General features: G+C 75.7%; 1 protein-coding gene across 1 annotated transcript; it reads left to right on the plus strand.

The window, feature by feature from the left end:
* The first annotated feature begins 614 nt into the window (after nt 1–614).
* On the plus strand, nt 615–20,359 carry CSNK1G2 (casein kinase 1 gamma 2). Its single transcript, XM_070058539.2, has 12 exons — nt 615–856; nt 13,795–14,205; nt 16,689–16,729; nt 16,814–16,883; nt 17,114–17,262; nt 17,649–17,883; nt 18,686–18,771; nt 18,864–18,948; nt 19,050–19,198; nt 19,527–19,610; nt 19,681–19,787; nt 19,896–20,359. Exons 2-12 carry the CDS (start codon nt 14,019–14,021, stop codon nt 19,948–19,950), a joined length of 1,248 nt encoding a protein of 415 aa, XP_069914640.1. The 5' UTR covers nt 615–856; nt 13,795–14,018; the 3' UTR covers nt 19,951–20,359.
* The last annotated feature ends 1,318 nt before the right edge of the window (nt 20,360–21,677 follow it).

Genomic DNA, 21,677 nt, shown 5'->3' on the forward strand with positions numbered 1-21,677 from the left:
TGACTGCCCGGGCTCGGGGCCGCGGGGGCCGGGGCCACAGCCTGTCTGGCGCTCCCCGCTTCCGTCCCGACGGGGCCGGACGACGGGAGAAACCCACGCTCACCCCCGGCCCGCGGGGCTCCGACCACCGCTCGCGGTCCTGCCCGGCCCAGGAAGTCCAGGTGCGGAAACCCCTCCTGCTCCGAGCCACACCACGTCCGGCCTCCCCCGCTCCCGGCGCGCACGCCCCCGCCCCGCCTGCCCGTGACGTCAGGTGGCGAGACCGTGACGTCACAGACAGGCCGGCGGGCGCGGCGTCGGGCGACCAGCCACGCGTCGTCATGGCGACCGCGAGGCGGGTGCGGCCTGGGCCAAGCTGCGGAAGCCATGCCTTCGGGGGTGGGCCAGGCGCCGGGTCTCGTCCCCACCGCACCCCGCAGCCGCGCGTCTCCGCGTCCCAGGAGTGGCGCGCGGAGTCCCTGCTGGCAGCCGCAAAGCGCGGCGCTCGTCGTGCCGCGCCAGCCGCTGTCGCAAAGCGGCGCGACGCCGCCCGGCCCTGCCGCGGCTCCGCCCCGCGCTGTGACGCGCCCGGCGCGCGCGCCCCAGCTGCGCCCGCGCAGAGGAGCGCGCAGGCCGCCCCCCGCTGGCCGACGCTTGGCGGGTGCGGCGCGCGGCCCGAGCGGGCGCGGCGGAGCGCGGCGAGCTGGCGCCTCCCGCCCTGAACATGCGGAGGCCGGCCCCGGCGCAGGCGGGGAGCCGGAGCGGCCCGAGTGCGCGCCGCAGCCGGAGCCGGAGCGCGAGGCGCGGGGCGCGGCGCGGAGGGCGGCGCGGCGCTGCTGAAGCCGGCCCGCCGCCCGCGGCCCTCGGCGGAGCCCAGGCACTGACGCGCGCGCCCGAGCGCGCCGCGGCCGCGCGCCCCGGCCCCCGCCCCTCCTCCCCCGCGCGGCGGCCCGGGACCCCCGGCCCCGCCACAGCCCAGCGTCCCAGCACGCCTCCCGCCCGGGGACCCTGCGCCCGGGACCCACCCCACGTCTCTGCGGACCCCTCCCCACGGACCAGCCCCGCCCCCGGGGCCCTGCGCCCGGGACCCCACCCCACCTCTCAGCCCCCGCGGACCCCTCCCCACGGACCAGCCGCCCCCTCGGGGCCCTGCCCGGGACCCCACCCCTCAGCCCCTGCGGGACCCCTCCCCACGGACCAGCCCCCCGCCCCCGGGACCCTGCGCCCGGGACCCCCACCTCCCACCCCCAGCCCCCAAGGGACCCCTCCCCACGGGGCACTGCCCCACGGACCAGCCCCTGCCCCCGGCAGGCCGGGTCCCGCGGCCCCTGCGCCCACGACCCCCGGGGCGGCGGCAGCGAGCCCCCGCGCACACCCCGCCCTGCGGCGGGCCCCGTGTCCGGGCTCTGTCCCCCGCCGGCGGCCGCGGGCCCCGGGATGCCCCCGCACCTGTCTGCCCTCCCGCCCTGTGCCGGAGCCCCGCCCACCTGGAGGGCCGGGACCCCGGCTCCGCACGCCGCGGTGCCCCCGCTGGGGCCTGGAGGCTGAGTGGGGGCCGGGGCCGGGGTCCTGGCGGGGGACCTGCTGGTGGGGGCCCGGGACCCGGGCCGCCTCGCTTCCGCCCCGGCCACCGGCTTTGTTTTCCGGAACAGGGGGCGTGGAGGCAAGCAGACGTCTGAGTGGCGGCCCCCGCGCACGTCTCGCCACAGTGGGCTGGGGCAGCCCTGGGTGCTGTAGGAGGGGCGGCGGGGTGGATGGCCAGCGCGGCCGGCCTGCCGGGGCTGCCAGGCGCCGTGGCTCGTGGGGTGGGAGGATCAGACCTGCGGGACGCCCCTCCGGCTCTGGGGAGAGCCCAGCACCTAGCAGGGGCTGCGGGGAGGGGCGCCTGCGTGGCCCCACCCTGGGCGGGGCCTCTGGCTAAATCCTCAGGCTGGGGGGAAGCTGCCTCAGCCACGCAATCTGCACCCAAACGCCTGGGCAGCACACGCCTGGCAGGGACCCCCGAGGTGCGCCCGGCCCAGCAGGGACCCCCGAGGTGCGCCCGGCCCAGCAGGGACCCCCGAGGTGCGCCCGGCCCAGCAGGGACCCCGGGTGTGCCCGGCCCAGCAGGGACCCCCGGGTGTGCCCGGCCCAGCAGGGACCCCCTTGTGTGTACCTGGCCCAGCAGGGACCCCGGGTGTGTACCTGGCCCAGCAGGGACCCCCCGGGTGTGCCCGGCCCAGCAGGGACCCCTGGGTGTGTACCTGGCCCAGCAGGGACCCCTGGGTGTGTACCTGGCCCAGCAGGGACCCCGGGTGTGTACCTGGCCCAGCAGGGACCCCTGGGTGTGTACCTGGCCCAGCAGGACCCCCGGGGGTGTACCCGGCCCAGCAGGGACCCTGGGTGTGTACCCGGCCCAGCAGGGACCCCGGGTGTGTACCTGGCCCAGCAGGGACCCCGGGTGCGCCTGGCCCAGCAGGGACCCCTAGATGCGCGCTGGCCAGCTGAGTAGGGACCCCGGGTGCGCCCGGCCCAGCAGGGAGGCTGGACCTGTCTGTGGAGGGGTGGGAGGAGCTAGCCCCCTCCCCTGGGCGGTCGCGGTGCCCGGGCCAGGCGGGACCTCCCCGTGTGTCCATGGCTTCCTCTCCGGCCGCCAGCACAGTGAAGGGCGAGGGTGGCCGCAGTGCCCTGGGCAGCGCCGGCTCTGAGTGACAGTTCAGGCTTCCAGACTCCTCGTCTGTCTCAGCCGCACAGCAGGAAGTGGGCTCGGGCCTGCACCAGCCGGGGGACCAGCACCAGCCGGGGGGCCAGCACCAGCCGGGGGGCCAGCACCAGCCGGGGGAGGGGGCCTGCACCAGCCGGGGGACCTGCACCAGCCGGGGGGCCTGCACCAGCCCAGGGGGGCCAGCACCAGCCGGGGGGCCTGCACCAGCCTGAGGGGACCAGCACCAGCCGGGGGGCCTGCACCAGCCTGGGGGGCCTGCACCAGCCCGGGGGGCCAGCACCAGCCGGGAGGCCAGCACCAGCCGGGGGGGGCCAGCACCAGCCGGGGGGGCCTGCACCAGCCCGGGCCTCCGTGGGGGCAGTGGGTGCAGCCTGGTCCGGCCTCGGTGCCCGACGTGTGTCCAGGCGCCGTGGTCACTGGACTTCGCTGGGCTGCGGGTCAGACGGGCCGCAGCGGCGTCCGGTGGCCGTGGCCGTGGCTGGCCGGACCGTGGGGGGATCTGCTGCGGTGGGGGCCGGGCGGCAGTGAACCAGGCCGGGAGGCTGCCTGTGCCCGCGGGGCCCAGGCAGGGGCGACGCTGAGCAGGGCGCCCCGAGCGGGCAGCTCCGTGGCCGCTTCCTGCCCCAGGCGGGGCCGTGCCGCGCGGAGGAAGTTGGGGCCCCCGGGCCTGGCTTGTGGCGAGCAGGACCTGGGGCCCCGCCCCTCCCCACCCTGCCGCCAGCCTTTCTGTGTCCACCTGCGCCCTCCCCCGCCGCCCAGGGCGGAGGTGCGCGGTGGACCTGGCTGTCTGTGAGCCCTCGCTGGGCCGGGCGCCGCCCCGTGGGCCTGGCCTGCTGGGGGTGGGGATCCAGGCTGACGCTGGCACAGAGCAGGGCTCCGGGGCCCGGGGCGCCCACCTGCCTGAGCTGCCTGTCCCCACCCCGTGCCTGGTCACCTGCCAGGTGGCTGTGCGGCCCAGGGCCCCTGTCTGCTCTGAGGGACCCGGTGTCCACCCTGCACGGGTGCAGGCGTGTGGCCCTCGGCCATCCCCAGGCTCCTGTCCACGTGGTGTGCCGAGCCCCCGGCCAGCACACTGGGAGAGGCAGGTGCCTGGTGCGGGTGGGGCGGCCAGTGGCTGCGGGGCCGCCCCCGGGAGTGCCCTGGGAGGAAGGGCATTGTGGGGACCGGGAGCCACCGTCAGGGCAGCAGAGGCCACAGCCCCGGTCAGAGGCGACTGCTGCCATGGCCACGTTGAAGGCAGAGCTGTGGTTCCGCCCTGGTCCAGGGTCGTGTGGAGCCACTGGAGGCGGCCCCGTGTGCGGCCCCCGCCCTCTGCAGTGGGCCCAGGCCCCCGTGTGCAGCGTCCGCCCTCTGCAGTGGGCCCAGGCCCCGTGCGCGGCCCCCGCCCCCCCAGGCCCCGTGCGCGGCCCCCGCCCTCTGCAGTGGGCCCAGGCCCCGTGTGCGGCCCCCGCCCTCTGCAGTGGGCCCAGGCCCCCGTGTGCGGCCCCCGCCCCCCCAGGCCCCGTGCGCGGCCCCCACCCTCTGCAGTGGGCCCAGGCCCCGTGCGCGGCCCCCACCCTCTGCAGTGGGCCCAGGCCCCCGTGTGCGGCCCCCACCCTCTGCAGTGGGCCCAGGCCCCGTGCGCGGCCCCCACACTCTGCAGTGGGCCCAGGCCCCGTGCGCGGCCCCCACACTCTGCAGTGGGCCCAGGCCCCGTGCGCGGCCCCGCCCTCTGCAGTGGGCCCAGGCCCCTGTGTGTGGCCCCCGCCCCCCCAGGCCCCGTGCGCGGCCCCCGCCCTCTGCAGTGGGCCCAGGCCCCGTGCGCGGCCCCCACCCTCTGCAGTGGGCCCAGGCCCCGTGCGCGGCCCCCGCCCTCTGCAGTGGGCCCAGGCCCCCGTGTGTGGCCCCCGCCCCCCCAGGCCCCGTATGCGGCCCCCGCCCTCTGCAGTGGGCCCAGGCCCCGTGCGCGGCCCCCGCCCTCTGCAGTGGGCCCAGGCCCCCGTGCGCGGCCCCCACTCTCTGCAGTGGGCCCAGGCCCCGTGCGCGGCCCCCACACTCTGCAGTGGGCCCAGGCCCCGTGCGCGGCCCCCACCCTCTGCAGTGGGCCCAGGCCCCGTGTGTGGCCCCCACCCTCTGCAGTGGGCCCAGGCCCCGTGCGCGGCCCCACCCTCTGCAGTGGGCCCAGGCCCCATGCGCGGCCTCCGCCCCCCCAGGCCCCGTGCGCGGCCTCCGCCCTCTGCAGTGGGCCCAGGCCCCGTGCGCGGCCCCCACCCTCTGCAGTGGGCCCAGGCCCCGTGCGCGGCCCCCACCCTCTGCAGTGGGCCCAGGCCCCGTGCGCGGCCCCCACACTCTGCAGTGGGCCCAGGCCCCCGTGTGTGGCCCCCGCCCCCCCAGGCCCCGTGCGCGGCCCCCACTCTCTGCAGTGGGCCCAGGCCCCGTGCGCGGCCCCCACACTCTGCAGTGGGCCCAGGCCCCCGTGTGTGGCCCCCGCCCCCCCAGGCCCCGTGCGCGGCCCCCACCCTCTGCAGTGGGCCCAGGCCCCGTGCGCGGCCCCCACACTCTGCAGTGGGCCCAGGCCCCCGTGTGTGGCCCCCGCCCCCCCAGGCCCCGTGCGCGGCCCCCACTCTCTGCAGTGGGCCCAGGCCCCGTGCGCGGCCCCCACACTCTGCAGTGGGCCCAGGCCCCGTGCGCGGCCCCCACCCTCTGCAGTGGGCCCAGGCCCCCGTGTGTGGCCCCCGCCCCCCCAGGCCCCGTGCGCGGCCCCCACTCTCTGCAGTGGGCCCAGGCCCCGTGCGCGGCCCCCACACTCTGCAGTGGGCCCAGGCCCCGTGCGCAGCCCCCACTCTCTGCAGTGGGCCCAGGCCCCGTGCGCGGCCCCACCCTCTGCAGTGGGCCCAGGCCCCGTGTGCGGCCCCCACCCTCTGCAGTGGGCCCAGGCCCCGTGTGCGGCCCCCACCCTCTGCAGTGGGCCCAGGCCCCCGTGCGCGGCCCCCACACTCTGCAGTGGGCCCAGGCCCCGTGCGCGGCCCCCACACTCTGCAGTGGGCCCAGGCCCCCGTGTGTGGCCCCCGCCCTCTGCAGTGGGCCCAGGCCCCCGTGCGCGGCCCCACCCTCTGCAGTGGGCCCAGGCCCTGTGCGCGGCCCCCACACTCTGCAGTGGGCCCAGGCCCCGTGCGCGGCCCCCACACTCTGCAGTGGGCCCAGGCCCCCGTGTGTGGCCCCCGCCCTCTGCAGTGGGCCCAGGCCCCGTGCGCGGCCCCGCCCGCAGGTCTGGGGCTTGTTCCCGGGTGACCCCAGGTGAGGTGGTGCCACCGTCGCCCGCGGCCCTGCCTGCGTGTGGGTGTGAGCTCTCCCGGCCTCTGCGTCGTGGGCGCCTGCGGGTGTGTAGGGGGCCCTGCTGACCGGGGCCGCGCTGACTGGGGGTCGTGCCGGCCGGGGCCCTGCTGAACTGGTGCCGTGCTGTCTGTGAGCCCTGCTGACGACGGCTGTGCTGCCCGGGGGCCGTGCTGACCGTGAGCTGTGCTGCCCGGGGCCCTGCTGACCGTGAGCTGTGCTGCCCGGGGGCTCTGCTGACTACGGCTGTGCTGACCTGGGGCCGTGCTGACCAGGGGCCCTGCTGGCTGGGGGCCGTGCTGCCCGGGGGCCCTGCTGCCCGGGGGCCCTGCTGCCCGGGGGCTGTGCTTACGGTGGGCACTGTGGGTGTGTAGGGGCCGTGCCATCCATGGGCTGTGCTGACCGGGGTAAGCTGACTGGCATGGCTGACTGCGGCTATCTGACCCTGGGCCGTGCTGACCGGGGGCCTCGTGGGTGCTGTGTCGCAGGCCTGGCTCTGAGGGGCAGGGCGCTCCTCACTCGGACGCCTCCAGTGGGGGTCTCCAGGGACTAGGCGAGCGGGCTGGGCTGCGACACAGCGGTGGTGGGGGTGCACGTGGGGCGAGGGGAGCCCCCGTCACGCTCGTCAAGGATGTGGTGCCTGGACTCAAAGTGGTCATGGCTGCCCGCAGGGGGTGCCAGGGACCTCGGCCACGGGGGGGCGGGCGGAGCAGTCCTGGGGGGCCCTCGTGGCTGGGCCGTGGGTGTGCCTGTCCCGGGGCCCTCGTGCTGGGCCGTGGTGTGCGGTCCCGGGGCCGTCGTGGCTGGCCGTGGTGTGCGGTCCCGGGGCCGTCGTGGCTGGCCGTGGTGTGCGGTCCCGGGGCCGTCGTGGCTGGGCCGTGGTGTGCGGTCCCGGGGCCCTCGTGGCTGGCCGTGGTGTGCGGTCCCGGGGCCCTCGTGGCTGGCCGTGGGTGTGTACGTGGGACCTGTCACAGCAGAGATGCCGACTGCAGCCCCTGCTGTGGGAGCCGGGTGTGGCTTTGGCGGGCGTGGGCTGCGCGGGGACTCTGACCTCGCCGGGGCACAGCTGTCCCCCTGCCGTCCGCTGTGGCCACCGCGCCCTCCGCCAGCTCTGGTCAGGCAGCCTGCCTGTGCGTCGGCCGGGAGCCGCCTGCGGGGGTCCGAGGGCCGCTTCCCGTCCTTCTGAAGTCAGAGTTACTCAGGGGAGCCCCTCCCGCCCTCACTGTCCCCTCCCCAGGTGGCTGCCACCGCAGGGGCTGGGCCAGGCCGCAGCCAGGAGCCAGGGGCGCCACCCGGGACTGCACGGCTCTCCCGGCCCCAGCAGGGAGCTGGATGGGACGTGAGCAGCCGGGCCTCCACCACATGGGATGCGGTGTGCCGCGGCACCGCCACGTGGCCCCACCCTGGCTCCCGTGGCAGCGTGGGCTCAGGGTCCTGTTACGCAGAGGCTGTGGGAGGAGGCGGCCGGGGGCGCCCCTGGCACTTCCGCGGGCCGCACCGGCCGGCCGTCTGTCCTGAAGGCCACTCGGGTCTGTGTTAGAGGACGGCGCCAGGCCCCCGCCCCTCCTTTACCGAAGGATCTGGTTTTACTGGGGCAGAGAGACGGGGGGGCTTCCATCCGCTGGGTCCTCCCCAAATGGCCACAGCGGCCGAGGCCGGAGCCTGGGCTCCATCCGGGTCTCCCCCGGGGGTGCAGGGGCCCCCGGACGTGGGCCATCGTCCGCTGCTTTCCAAGGCCATCAGAAGTGGAGCAGCCAGGCCGGGTCTCAAACCGGCGCCCGTATGGGATGTTGGCACTGCAGCGCCGGCTTTACCCGCTACACCACAGCGCCAGCCCGTTTTTCCTAAAGATTTATTTATTTATTTGAAAAGCAGAGTAACAGAGAGAGAGAGAGACGGGGGGGGTCTCCCATCTGCTGGGTCACTCCCCAGACGGCCCCGATTGCCGGAGCTGTGTCAGCCGGGAGCCAGGGGCGCCATCCGGGGCTCCCACGTGCGTGGCGGGCCATCAGTGCTGCTCGCGGTGCGTCAGCGGGGGGCCGGGTGGGAGCGGAGTGGCCAGGGCCCCCCGCCGTCCTCCTGGCCGGTCTGCGCCCAGCTCTTCCGAAGGCGGGCTTTGCTCCTGTGTGGCAGGCCTGTCGTGTTTACTCTTATTTATTTGGAGAGCAGAGAGGGGGACAGGCGATCTCTTGTCCCTAAATGGTCCTGAGGGCCAGGCCCAGGCCAGGCGCGTCGGGGCCTCCCTCGTGGGTGGCAGGGCCCAGGGTCCCAGGCAGCCGCGGCCACCTTGCCCAGGTTACAGAGGGCAGAGGCACAGAGGTCCTCCACCCGCTGGTCCACTCCCCAGATGGCCGCAACAGCCGGGGCCGCGCCGATCGGGCCAGGAGCTCCATCGGGGTCTCCCACGCGGGTGCAGGGGCCCAAGGACGTGGGCCATCGTCCACTGCTCTCCCAGGCCACAGCAGAGCCGGACCGGAAGTGGAGCAGCCGGGACTCGAACCAGCGCCCACGTGGGGTGCGGGCCTGCAGGCCGGGGCTTTACCTGCTGCGCCCAGCACCACCCACGCCTTATTCTCACCGCGGTGAGACCTGGACGGCAGCCGCCTGCCGTGGCATCCCAGCCGTGGCACCTGGTCCAGGCCAGGCTGCTCGTGCAGCTGCGAGGCGGCGGGGCCCCGCACCCCCACGGCAGACCCCGGGGGGGGCTGGCTCCTGGCTTCAGCCTGGCCTGCCCCCCCCCCAGGGCGTCTGGGGAGTGACCCAGCAAATGGAGGACCTTTCTGTCTCTCCACCTCTGTGTCGCTGTGCCTTTCAAAATAAAGAAACCTACAGTAAGAGTCCAGGGCCGACCTTGTCCCGCTGTCTACAGGAGGGGCCGTGGGTTCAGCCCTGGCGTGGCGGCCATGGCCGGCACTCTGCGTGTGGCTCCCGGCATGCCGAGACCCAGGTCCTGCTCTCTTGGGCAGGATGAGCAGGGCAAGGGCCCCGAGTTCCCTGGGTTACGGGGCGGCCCACAGGCAGGGACCGCCCACCCCCGCCCCCCGCCCCTGTGGGCTCCGCCTCACCCCTGTGGGCTCCGCCCCGCCCCTGTGGGCTCCACCCCGCCCCTGTGGGCTCCTCCCCCACCCCGTGGGCTCCACCCCGCCCCTGTGGGCTCCTCCCCCACCCCGTGGGCTCTGCCCCCCTCCCCCCGCCCCTGTGGGCTCCTCCCCCACCCTGTGGGCTCCTCCCCCACCCTGTGGGCTCTGCCCCGCCCCTGTGGGCTCCTCCCCCACCCCGTGGGCTCTGCCCCCCTCCCCCGCCCTTGTGGGCTCTGCCTCACCCCTGTGGGCTCTGCCCCCCTCCCCCTGCCCCTGTGGGCTCCGCCTCACCCCTGTGGGCCCTGCCCCCCCCGTGGGCTCCGCCCCCCGGGCCCTGCCCCACCCCTGTGGGCTCTGCTCCCGCCCCTGTGGGCTCTGGGCTGGGGCTGTGCAGCTGATGTCAGCGCAGGGACTGTGACATCACTGTGTCAGCCCGCAGAAGGGGTTCCCGGGCCCTGCAGCGGGGAGCCGGCCTGGCCCTGGAAGATGGGGGGCTGCGGCAAGAGCAGGGCAGGTAACCGCCCGAGGTGGGCACTGCGTCGGGAGGGCGGCCATCCCCAGCTCTGGGCCCTGAGGGTCAGGTGCAGGCCACGCCCGACCTGGCAGCCCTCCCCAGGATGGCTATTTGTAGCTCCGGCATCTCGGGCCTGGGCTGTACTGGGGTCACCCCGCCTCGGTCAGGTGTGGCCTGAGCATGGGGGCGCCTGCCCGCGCCCCGCCCCTCCCTGGTCCAGTCTGGCCTTGTTCCAGGGGCCCGGCACCCGGGAGGGCCGGGCGTGATGGGCTCCGTGCCGGCGTTGCCCCCGCACAGCCTGTCGAGTCTGGGTCGGTGCTCGGGGCCGGGACCCAGGCCCAGGGCTGGGGGCCGTGATGTGCTCGGGGCCGGGACCCAGGCCCAGGGCTGGGGGCCGTGATGTGCTCGGGGCTGCTGTGGGGACCCAGGCTCAGGGCTGGGGGGCCGTGATGTGCTCGGGGCCGGGACCCAGGCCCAGGGCTGGGGGCCGTGATGTGCTGGGGGCTGCTGTGGGGACCCAGGCTCAGGGCTGGGGGCCGTGATGTGCTGGGGGCTGCTGTGGGGACCCAGGCCCAGGGCTGGGGGCCGTGATGTGCTGGGGGCTGCTGTGGGGGGCCCAGGCCCAGGGCTGGGGGCCGTGATGTGCTCGGGGCTGCTGTGGGGACCCAGGCCCAGGGCTGGGGGCCGTGATGTGCTCGGGGCTGGGACCCAGGCCCAGGGCTGGGGGCCGTGATGTGCTCGGGGCTGGGACCCAGGCTCAGGGCTGGGGGCCGTGATGTGCTCGGGGCCGGGACCCAGGCCCAGGGCTGGGGGCCGTGATGTGCTCGGGGCTGCTGTGGGGACCCAGGCTCAGGGCTGGGGGCCGTGATGTGCTCGGGGCCGGGACCCAGGCCCAGGGCTGGGGGCCGTGATGTGCTCGGGGCCGGGACCCAGGCTCAGGGCTGGGGGGCCGTGATGTGCTCGGGGCTGCTGTGGGGACCCAGGCTCAGGGCTGGGGGCCGTGATGTGCTCGGGGCCGGGACCCAGGCCCAGGGCTGGGGGCCGTGATGTGCTCGGGGCCGGGACCCAGGCTCAGGGCTGGGGGCCGTGATGTGCTCGGGGCCGGGACCCAGGCCCAGGGCTGGGGGCCGTGATGTGCTCGGGGCTGCTGTGGGGACCCAGGCTCAGGGCTGGGGGCCGTGATGTGCTCGGGGCCGGGACCCAGGCCCAGGGCTGGGGGCCGTGATGTGCTCGGGGCCGGGACCCAGGCTCAGGGCTGGGGGGCCGTGATGTGCTCGGGGCTGCTGTGGGGACCCAGGCTCAGGGCTGGGGGCCGTGATGTGCTCGGGGCCGGGACCCAGGCCCAGGGCTGGGGGCCGTGATGTGCTCGGGGCCGGGACCCAGGCTCAGGGCTGGGGGCCGTGATGTGCTCGGGGCCGGGACCCAGGCCCAGGGCTGGGGGCCGTGATGTGCTCGGGGCTGCTGTGGGGACCCAGGCTCAGGGCTGGGGGCCGTGATGTGCTCGGGGCCGGGACCCAGGCCCAGGGCTGGGGGCCGTGATGTGCTCGGGGCCGGGACCCAGGCTCAGGGCTGGGGGGCCGTGATGTGCTCGGGGCTGCTGTGGGGACCCAGGCTCAGGGCTGGGGGCCGTGATGTGCTCGGGGCTGGGACCCAGGCCCAGGGCTGGGGGGCCGTGATGTGCTCGGGGCTGCTGTGGGGGGCCCAGGCCCAGGGCTGGGGGGCCGTGATGTGCTCGGGGCTGCTGTGGGGGTGGGGGGCCCAGGGCTGGGGGGCCATGATGTGCTCGGGGCTGCTGTGGGGGACCCAGGCCCAGGGCTGGGGGCCGTGATGTGCTCGGGGCTGCTGTGGGGGGCCCAGGCCCAGGGCTGGGGGCCGTGATGTGCTCGGGGCTGCTGTGGGGACCCAGGCCCAGGGCTGGGGGCCGTGATGTGCTCGGGGCTGCTGTGGGGGTGGGGGGCCCAGGGCTGGGGGCCGTGATGTGCTCGGGGCCTCTCCTGGGTGGGGTCGCTGCTGCCCTGCCCCACACCTGCCTGCTCTAAGCGCCGGCGGCCCCTCCTGGTCCCGCGGGGCTGGCGGGTGCCCCTGGTTGGGTCTGGGGGCACGTGTGGGGTCTGCCTCCTCCACGGCCGTGGGCAGCACCCCAGGCTGGTGGCCAACACCCCGGCAGGTGGGACCTGAGCGTGCGGGTACGAGGTGTCTGGCCCTGCCCGCCCCAGCTCGGAGCCCCCTCTGGGTGTGGATAGGAGTCTTCCCCTGAGTGGTCAGTGCCCGTGGACAGAGCCGTCCCTGTGGCCAGGGCGGGGTCCCAGAGTCGGGGCCTCCACTGGGGAGCTGGCATTGCATGGGGTCCAAGCCTGGGGACCTGAACCAGCCTGCGTGTGGGAGGTCCGGCCTGGGTGTGCGAAGGCCTGGCCTGGGTGTGTGAGGTCTGCTCTGGGTGTGCGAGGTCTGGCCTGGGTGTGTGAGGGCCTGCCCTGGGTGTGCGAGGGCCTGCCCTGGGTGTGGGAGGTCTGGCCTGCGTGTGGAGGCCCTGCCCTGGGTGTGCGAGGCCTGGCCTGGGGGTGCGAGGCCTGGGCTGCGTGTGTGAGGGAGGTCTGCCCTGGGTGTGCGAGGTCTGGCCTGCGTGTGGAGGCCCTGCCCTGGGTGTGCGAGGCCTGGGCTGCGTGTGGAGGCCCTGCCCTGGGTGTGCGAGGCCTGGCCTGTGTGTGGAGGCCCTGCCCTGGGTGTGCGAGGTCTGGCCTGTGTGTGGAGGCCCTGTCCTGGGTGTGCGAGGCCTGGCCTGCGTGTGTGAGGGAGGTCTGCCCTGGGTGTGGAGGCCCTGCCCTGGGTGTGCGAGGCCTGGCCTGCGTGTGCACCTCTAGGCCGCGGCTGTAGGTGCTGGCTCTCGGGGATGGCCCCAGGCTGGCTGTCCGCACACTTGCTGAGTGTGGGACCCGGGCAGCGCCACCTGGGAGGTCTCCCAGATGGTGGGCAGGTGGGGGCTGGGCGTCCTCCGGAGAGGGAGGCACTGGGGGCCCAGCCCAGTCAGCCCTGCTGGGTACGGCCCCAGGACACGGCAGGGCCCGGGAGACGGGGAGGGCGGTGGCCGGCTGGACACATGGTGGAGGCTGGGGGGGGTTGTGGGGGGGGCGCGTTGGCCTGGGGCTGCTGCCTGCAGCTCGTCCCGCCTCCCGCAGACGCCGTGGGTGGACCCCAGGGCTGGGGGCAGCTGGGGGTGGAGTGGACGCTTTGCTGACCTGCACGTGGGGGCCCTGGCGTGTCTCCCCGCGCTGGGGCGGCTCCTCCGTCAGGCGAGGGGAGGCGGGACCCAGGAGTCTGCTGTCTGGGGGCCCTGGGCAGTGGGGCAGCTGGGTTGCCGCGGCCCCCGGCCGGCTCTGCTGGCCCAGCAGGGTGGGCCGAGTGGCCGTGGGGGTGGGGCCGTGGTAGACCCTGGCGGCTGGGGAAGCCCACGCAGACAGGTGCGCACTGGCGGATGGCGGATGGGGGCGCCTTCCCTGCCTCCCCCGGACCGGTCTCTGCTAAGTGCCGCGCCCAGCGCTCCCGAAGCCCCAGCTGGGGGCCGGCTGGGGGGCGGAGCAGCTGGGGCCGGCTGGGGGGCGGGGGTCCTCGTCCTGCGGGGGTCCTCGTGCCGGGGAGGGGGGTCCTCATCCCCGGGGAGGGGGTCCTCATGTGTGGGGGGGTCCTTGTCCGCGGGGGTCCTCGTCCCGGGGATCCTTCGCCTTCTCGCTGGCCAGGCTGGTGCCTCCCGGGCTGATTCTGACGGTGGGGACGGGGGCGGAGCAGGAGAGGCTGGATGGGGGGGGCACGGCCCGAGGCGGGAGCAGGGGCGCGGCTCCCGGCGGCTCTGCACAGGGCCCGTGCGCACTGCTCTGCCAAAGGCCAGTGGTGGGTGCAGCCTGCGCCGGGCTTCCCACCTGTGGGGTTTCCCGGCCGAGGACACGGACAGTGGCCGGGTTCAGGAGGGGGGCCGAGGGTGGGGTCCCGGCCGTCCCAGGCCCTGCGCTGAGTGCCGGTCCCCCTCCCCTCTGGCTGTGCCCCACCGTCCCTCCTAGACTCGCCCGCTGCCCTCAGCCCCACGACCCCCAGTGGCTGCTGGGAAAACCGCCCGGCCAGGGCACCCCTGCGGCTCGGTGCCCGGCTGCCCCGCCCCTCCCCGGTCAGGTGGCCGCGGGCCCTGGGTTTACCCTGTGCCTGTCTCTCCGCAGCTGGGGGCCACGAGATCTGAGGTGCCGGGACCGCCAGCAGCATGTCTCCTGTGCCCGAGAGCCACCCTGAGACCACCGAGATGCGCGCCACGGCCGGGCCCGCGAGGGTGCGCGTGCCCGCCGGCGCGGGGCTGTGGTAGCCGCCGCGAGCCCGCGCCTCAGCCGTCCGCAGCCTTGGCGTTGGTGTGGCAGTCACCGTGGAGAGGCCAGGGTACCACAAACTTATGGATTTGGACAAGAAAGGAGGGAGAGGGGAGTTGGAAGAGGGCCGGAGGATGTCCAGGAGCGGCGGGGCCCGGAGCAGCCACAGCGCGCGCACCTCGGGGGCCAGCTCGGGGGTCCTGATGGTGGGCCCCAACTTCCGAGTCGGCAAGAAGATAGGCTGTGGCAACTTCGGGGAGCTTCGCCTAGGTGAGCCCCGCGCGGCGGCCGGCGGGGACCGGGGCGCGGGCGGGACTTGGAGTGCGCCCCGGGGGGCGGGGGGCAGGGGCAGAGGCCTGCCCTGGTCAGCTCCGGCGGTGTCCGGTGTGAGTTCTGGCGCTCCCTGCCTCCCTCCCGCCTGCCCCACCTGAACAGGGCGTGCGGTTGAAGCCTGGTGGGCTGCCTGGCAGGTGCGGGTGAGCGGGCTGGCGTGGGCCTGGGGGAGCTCCCGGGGTGGCCGGCGTCCTGGCCAGGAGTGCGCGGCCCCGCGAGCAGGCTCTCAGCTCCGGCCGGCAGGTGTCCCGTGGGTGCCGGCGCTGCCCGCGGCCCCTCCCGAGCCCCTCCTGGTGCAGCGTCTCCCGTTCCCGTCCTCCACATTGTGCCCTTGGTTTCAGAGTGTGCGGGGTTTAGGCACGGTCTGCTTTTAATTAAAATTTCAGATGTTTGAGATGTATTTATTGAAAGGCAGAACGATAGAGAAAAATCTTCATCACTGGTCCCCTCCCCAAACGGACCGCGGCGGCCAGGACTGGGCCGGAGCCGGCACGCGGCGACGGCCGCCCCGCGGTGTGGCTTTAGGGTCATGGCTTCCTTCCGGTTCGCTCCCCGGGTGAGCCCAGCGGCCAGCCCGGGAGCCACCGCGTGGCCACCTGTCCAGGTGCGTGGGCTGCAGCTGGGCCCAGGCGATGCGCGCGTGCTGCCCCGGGGCCGCTGACTGCCCCCGGGACCCGCTCAGCCGCCGCGACGGGGCAGTCGCTGCACTCCAGGCCGTCTCGCACTCGGACGTTGGGCGGGGCTTCAGTTAAGGCTGCGTGTGTCCGTCTGTCCGTCCGTCTGTATGCATGTCTGTATGTATGCGTGTCTATGTATGTGTGCATGTCTGTGTGTCTGTATGTCTATATGTATGTCCGTCTGTATGTATGTATCTATGTATGTCTATGTGTGTCCGTCCGTCTGTACGCATGTCTGTGTCTGTATGCATGTCTATGTGTGCATGTTTCTGTATGTATGTCCGTCTCTGTATGTCTGTCTGTCTCTATGTCTGTCTGTATGCGTCGGAAGGCAGCGAGGGAGAGAGGCTTAAGTCCTGAGCGAGTTTGAAGCGATGGCTCCTTCCAGTCCACACCCGGGGTCCCGGCTCGTTTACCTGGAGGGAGCTGGGAGCCCCGGGGCGGGGCTGGCTTGAGCCGGAGCAGGCTGGGAACACGCCAGCCTGAATTCTAGCTTTTTTGCACCAAAGTAAACTTCCCCCTTTGACTCCGGCTTCCCTGGAGCCCCCCGCGCTCCCCGTCTCGCCGCGGGGTGGCTCCCGCACCGCCCCAGCGTGAACCCCGTGGCTCAGGGCGGTCTCCAGCCCCGCGGCCGGCTCCGGGGCTCTCAGCCCTCGCAGTGTCCCCACGAGGCCCCGCCGCCCCTCTCGCCCACGGGGCCTGCGTGAGGCCGGGAGCCCAGAGCCGAGCTCCTGCCGGGCTGCCCCGCGGAGACGGGCAACGCTGTGGCCAAATGCAGGACCGGCGGGCAGAGAGGCGCAGCCGGGTCACGGGGGGCGCGCCAGCCGCAGGCCGGGGTCGCTGGCAGCCGTCCATAGGGATGCGTCAACGCCTGGACAAGGCTTGGGGCGAGGCCGCGGCCCAGCACGCGCGGAGGCGCCCGGGCGTCCCGGCGGCCGCAGGTGCACTGCCCCAGGCTCACCGCCAGCCCTGAAGACCTTCGGGTCCCACCGCGCGCCCTGCGCATGCGCAGCCCCGGGGCAGCCGCGAAGGCCCAGGCGCTGGGGCCCCTGGCACCCACACGGGAGACCCGACGGGGCCCACACGGGACTTCGGCCTGGCCCAGCCCTGCCTGTCGCAGGCATTTGGGGAGCAAACCAGCGCTGGCAGCGCTCTGCCTCTCGGGGCACGCAGAGCCTGGGTGTCCCCGGGGCTGAGGTCCTGTGCGCGCGCCTTGTGCGGCCTGGAGCGGGAGGAAGCCGGGGCAGGCCCGCGGGGACGGTCACAGCCCGAGCCGAAGCCGGGCGAGCTGTGCGTGGCCCTGGAGAGCGGGGCCCCGCGGGCCAGCGCAGCCAGCACCTCTGGGACCGGAGCCCCGCGCCGTGCGCTGTGATGGGAGGTGGCCTCGGGGGGCCCACGGGAGCTGGGTCGGCGTCGCCATGGCGCGAAGCCGCGTGAAGACGCACAGGCTCTTACGCACCAGGGCTGGGCGGCCTGGGCCTCAGGGCGCCCGGGGCGGGCGGGGGGCGCGCCCTTGCCTCCCGCCTGTTGGGCAGGCACTGGAGCGAGGCTGCCCCGCGGCAGCCGAGGCTCTGCCCTGTCCCCGCCCGGCTGTGCTGGCCAAGCCGGGGCTGCGCCGGCCGGGGCAGGTGTGCACGGCTGTCCTGTCGGGCCTCCGACCCAGGGCGGGGTCGCTGGTGGCTCCCGCCGGTCCGCCTGGGGCCGGGCCGGGCCTGCCGCCCTGACCGCGCCTCTGTCCCGCAGGGAAGAATCTGTACACGAACGAGTACGTGGCCATCAAACTGGTGAGTGCGCCCCCCCCCCCCCCGTTCACTGCAAGCGTCAGGCCTGGGCCCGGCCGCTGCCTCACGGCGCCCGCCCCTCCGCAGGAGCCCATCAAGTCCCGGGCGCCGCAGCTGCACCTGGAGTACCGCTTCTACAAGCAGCTGAGCACGGCAGGTAGGCGGGCGGGGCGGGGCGGGGGCGGGGCGGGGCGGGGGCGTGGCCGGGGCTGGGGGGCGGGGTGGCTGGGGGCGTGGCGGGGGCGGGGGGGCTGGGGGCGGGGCCGGGGTGACTGGGGGCGGGCCGGGCCGGGGCGGGGGCGTGGCCGGGGCTGGGGGCGGGGCCGGGGGCTGGGGGCGGGCCGGGCCGGCCGCAGGCACCGCCCGCCACGCCGCGCTTGCCCGCAGAGGGTGTCCCCCAGGTGTACTACTTCGGCCCGTGCGGCAAGTACAACGCCATGGTGCTGGAGCTGCTGGGGCCCAGCCTGGAGGACCTGTTCGACCTGTGCGACCGCACCTTCACGCTCAAGACCGTGCTCATGATCGCCATCCAGCTGGTGCGGGGGGCGGGGCGGGGCGTGGGGCGGGGCCTGCGCATGGCCCGGGGCTGGGGAAGGCGGGGCCATGGGGGCGGGGCCGTGGGCTTGGCCCGGGGCTGGGGAGGGCGGAGCCGTGGGCGGGGCGGGCCGGTGGGGGCGCACGGGAGGGTGGGGCGGGGCCGCGGGCGGGGCGGGCCGGTGGGGCGCACGGGAGGGCGGGGCGGGTCCGTGGGGCTGAGCCGAGGGCGGGGCGGGTCTGTGGGGCGGAGCCGTGGGCGGGGCGGGCCGGTGGGGGCACGGGAGGGCGGGGCGGGTCTGGGGAGGGCGGGGCCGTGGGCGGGGCGGGCCGGTGGGGGCACGGGAGGGCGGGCGGGTCCGTGGGGCTGAGCCGCGCCCCCGCGCAGATCTCGCGCATGGAGCACGTGCACACCAGGAGCCTGATCTACCGCGACGTGAAGCCGGAGAACTTCCTGGTGGGCCGGCCGGGCTCCAGGCGGCAGCACGCGATCCACATCATCGACTTCGGGCTGGCCAAGGAGTACATCGACCCCGAGACCAAGAAGCACATCCCCTACCGCGAGCACAAGAGCCTCACGGGCACGGCGCGCTACATGAGCATCAACACGCACCTGGGCAAGGGTGAGGGGCGGGGCGAGGGGCGGGGGCGGGGCCACGCGGCCGGGGCGGGGCGAGGGGGCGGGGGCGGGGCGCGCTACATGAGCATCAACACGCACCTGGGCAAGGGTGAGGGGCGGGGCGAGGGGCGGGGGCGGGGCGAGGGCGAGGGGGCGGGGCGCGCTACATGAGCATCAACACGCACCTGGGCAAGGGTGAGGGGCGGGGCGAGGGGCGGGGGCGGGGCGAGGGGGCGGGGGCGGGGCGCGCTACATGAGCATCAACACGCACCTGGGCAAGGGTGAGGGGCGGGGCGAGGGGCGGGGGCGGGGCCACGCGGCCGGGGCGGGGCGAGGGGGCGGGGGCGGGGCGCGCTACATGAGCATCAACACGCACCTGGGCAAGGGTGAGCGCGCGGCCACGCGGCAGGGGCGGGCGGGGCGGGGCGGGCTGCGTGCACGTCCACACGGCCGGGGCGGGGCGGGCTCCGTGCGCGTCCACACGGCCGGGGCGGGGCGGGCTCCGTGCGCGTCCACACGGCCGGGGCGGGGCGGGCTCCGTGAGCGTCCACACGGCCGGGGCGGGGCGGGCTCCGTGAGCGTCCACACGGCCGGGGCGGGGTGGGGCGGGGGCTCCGTGAGTGTCCACACGGCCTGGGGTGGGGCGGGGGCTACATGAGCATCTACACGCACCTGGGCAAGGGTGAGGGGGCCGGCGGGGCGGTCTCTGTGAGCGGACACACGGCCTGGGCGGGGGTGAGGCGGGCGGGGCGGGGGCAGGCCCGACCCCCGGGCCCTCCCTGACCGCGCCCCGCCCCCACCCGCAGAGCAGAGCCGCCGCGACGACCTGGAGGCGCTGGGCCACATGTTCATGTACTTCCTGCGCGGCAGCCTGCCCTGGCAGGGGCTCAAGGTGCGGGCGGGGTGGGCGGGGCCGGGGCGGGGCCTGGGGGCGGGGCGGGGCCGGTCCCCGCCCCCGCGCGCTGACCCGCCCCCCGCCCGCAGGCCGACACGCTCAAGGAGCGCTACCAGAAGATCGGAGACACCAAGCGCGCCACGCCCATCGAGGTGCTGTGCGAGAGCTTCCCAGGTGAGGGCGGGGCGGGGCGGGGCGGGGAGGGGAGGGGAGGGACCCCGCCCCGCCCCCTACCCCGCCCCCGCGCGCCCCGCGAGCCGCCGCTCTGCCCGCAGAGGAGATGGCCACGTACCTGCGCTACGTGCGGCGCCTGGACTTCTTCGAGAAGCCGGACTACGACTACCTGCGCAAGCTCTTCACCGACCTGTTCGACCGCAGCGGCTTCGTGTTCGACTACGAGTACGACTGGGCGGGGAAGCCGCTGGTAGGTGGGCGGGGCTCCGGCGGGGCGGGGCTACGGCTGGGCGGGGAAGCCGCTGGTGGGTGGGCGGGGCTCCGGCGGGGCGGGGAAGCCGCTGGTGGGTGGGCGGGGCTACGGCGGGGCGGGGCTACGGCGGGGCGGGTAAGCCGCTGGTGGGTGGGCGGGTCCTGGGCGGGACTATGAGTGGGCGGGGCGGGGCTTCGTGTTCCACTGGACTACGAGCGGGCAGGAAGACCACGGTAGGTGGGGGTGGCCGCGCTGCACGGGCGGGGGGCCGGGCCTGGGGCGGGGCTTGGCGCGGGCGCCGGCCCTGACGCGGCCGCCCCCGCAGCCCACGCCCATCGGCACCGTGCACTCGGACCTGCCCGCCCAGCCGCAGCTGCGGGACAAGGCACAGCCGCACAGCAAGAACCAGGTGAGGGCCGCCCAGGGCGCCGGGTGGGGGTGGGTGGGGGGCGCCGCCTGACGGCCCCGCCCCTGCGCAGGCGCTCAACTCGACGAATGGGGAGCTGAACGCGGACGACCCCACGGCCGGTCACTCCAACGCCCCCATCACGGCCCCCGCGGAGGTGGAGGTGACCGACGACACCAAGTAAGGCCCCGCCCCCAGCCCCGCCCCGCCTCCCCCGCCCGGTGCCCCCCGCGCCCCGCCTGGTGCCCCCCGCGCCCCTCACGCCCACCGCCCGCGCCCCGCCCGCAGGTGCTGCTGCTTCTTCAAGAGGCGGAAGCGGAAATCCACGCAGCGGCGCACGTGAGCGGGGCCGCGGGGCGCGGGGTCGCCGCTGCGCGTTAGCCTGCGGCCGTCTGCGCCCGGCCCGGCCTCCCGAGCGCCCGCGTCCCCACCCGGCGCCGCGCGCATCTCGTCCGCCGCGACCCCTCGATCCAAAGCCGTTTCCTCGAGGGGCCGGGCCCGGCGGGCGGGGGTCCCGCAGCCCGGGGGCCGCGGGGCGGGGCGCAGCCCAGGGCGCCGCCCCCCGCCCACAATGCTGCACCAAAGCCCCCAGACCCCGCTGCGGGGGACTCGCCTTACAGCCGGGCGGGGGCGGGCCGAGTCTGGTTCTCGCTTTACGTGTACAGAAATGGCGGCGACCTGCTCCGATGCTTCCTCGAAGCCATAGAACTTAGGGGCTTTTTGTAAAAAAATAAAAAACCGAAACAAAACCACCCTCGCGTACGCCCGTCATTCCGCGGGCGGCCTGGCCTGGACGGCGGCCCCCTCACCCCGCACCTGCCCGGCGCCCCGCAGCCGCCCGCCCGGAGGAGCCGCTTCCGGGAGGCGCTGGTTTGGAGAGGGGTCCGCGGCCAGGGGCGCCGGCCCGGGCGACCCACGGAGCATACGGAGCCCGCGCGTGGCGCCGGGCGCTGCCTCCCGCACCCCCCTGCCCTGCTCCCGCGCCAGCTCCTGGGAGGCCCCTACGCTGCCTGGCCGGTGAGCCCAGGGCGGAGCGCGCGCCAGTGCCCCTGATGCAGAACTCGGGGCTTCGCGGGGCAGCGCGCGCCCCCCCCCCCCCCCCCGTCTCCCTCGCTGCGGGCTGCGCCCGGGTGCGCTGCGTGGCCTGCGCGTGCGTGGTCTCCTAGACGCTCAGAGGGCGGGTCCGCCAGGGACTCGCCGAGGTGTTGCGGACTCGCCCCAGACGGGCGCCCTGTGCCGCAGGGCGAGCTCGCGTGCGGGTCGCAGGCTCCTGCGGGTTTGGGCAGCCCTTGCGTCCCGGGGGCGTGGACCGGCAGTGGACGAACACGCGCCCCCGCCGGCGCCCTTGTCGCCTGAGCCCGCGTCGCGTCCCGAGTCTGGCACATTTCGTGGGCCTGCCCCCAGCGCCTCACCCGCAAGGGTGCCTCCCAGAGGGTGCGGTGGGCGGCGCGGGGACACCGCACCCCACCCCGAGCGCCTGGTGCAGTCCCGGCTGCTGCGCCTCCCTGGGCCACCCGGCCCCAGCCGGCCCCTCGGCCCCTCCTAGCCGGCCCCTCGGCCCCTCCCCAGCCGGCCCCTGGGCCTTCTCAGAGGCGCCGAGTGCCCCCGAGCTGCGGGTTGAGCCGTTCTTCTGCCCTTCGCCCTCTGTTACTGTAAAATGTTTATTATTTGTTTGTTTACTTGAGTGTTCCGAGGGCAGGCGGGGGGGGGGATCTTCCACCTGCTGGCTCACTCCCCAAACGCCGCAGCAGCCGGGGCTGGGTCAGGCCGCGCCAGGAGCCGGGAGCTCCACCCGGGTGTCTGGCGCGGGCGCAGGGCCCAGCACTCGGGTCACCTGCTGGCCGCCGGGCGCAGCCGCAGGGGCGGGCGGGAAGAGCAGCAGCCCCACCCCCGCGAGCACCCCCACCCGGCCGTGGCGGCCGCCTCCCGCGCTGCGCCCGCCCCGCGGTTCGAATGGCGCTCCGCTCCCGCTGGACGCGTTCCCTTTGGGCTGAGCCAGCCTCCAAGGTGAGCGTCACGTCGGGTTCCTGCGGCCCACCGCAGCCGCTGGTGCTGCCCGGCCGCTGCGCC

This window comes from Oryctolagus cuniculus, chromosome 16, assembly GCF_051225735.1.
Source record: "Oryctolagus cuniculus isolate XC-2025 breed Fujian yellow rabbit chromosome 16, ASM5122573v1, whole genome shotgun sequence".
Taxonomy (NCBI): Eukaryota; Metazoa; Chordata; class Mammalia; order Lagomorpha; family Leporidae; genus Oryctolagus; species Oryctolagus cuniculus.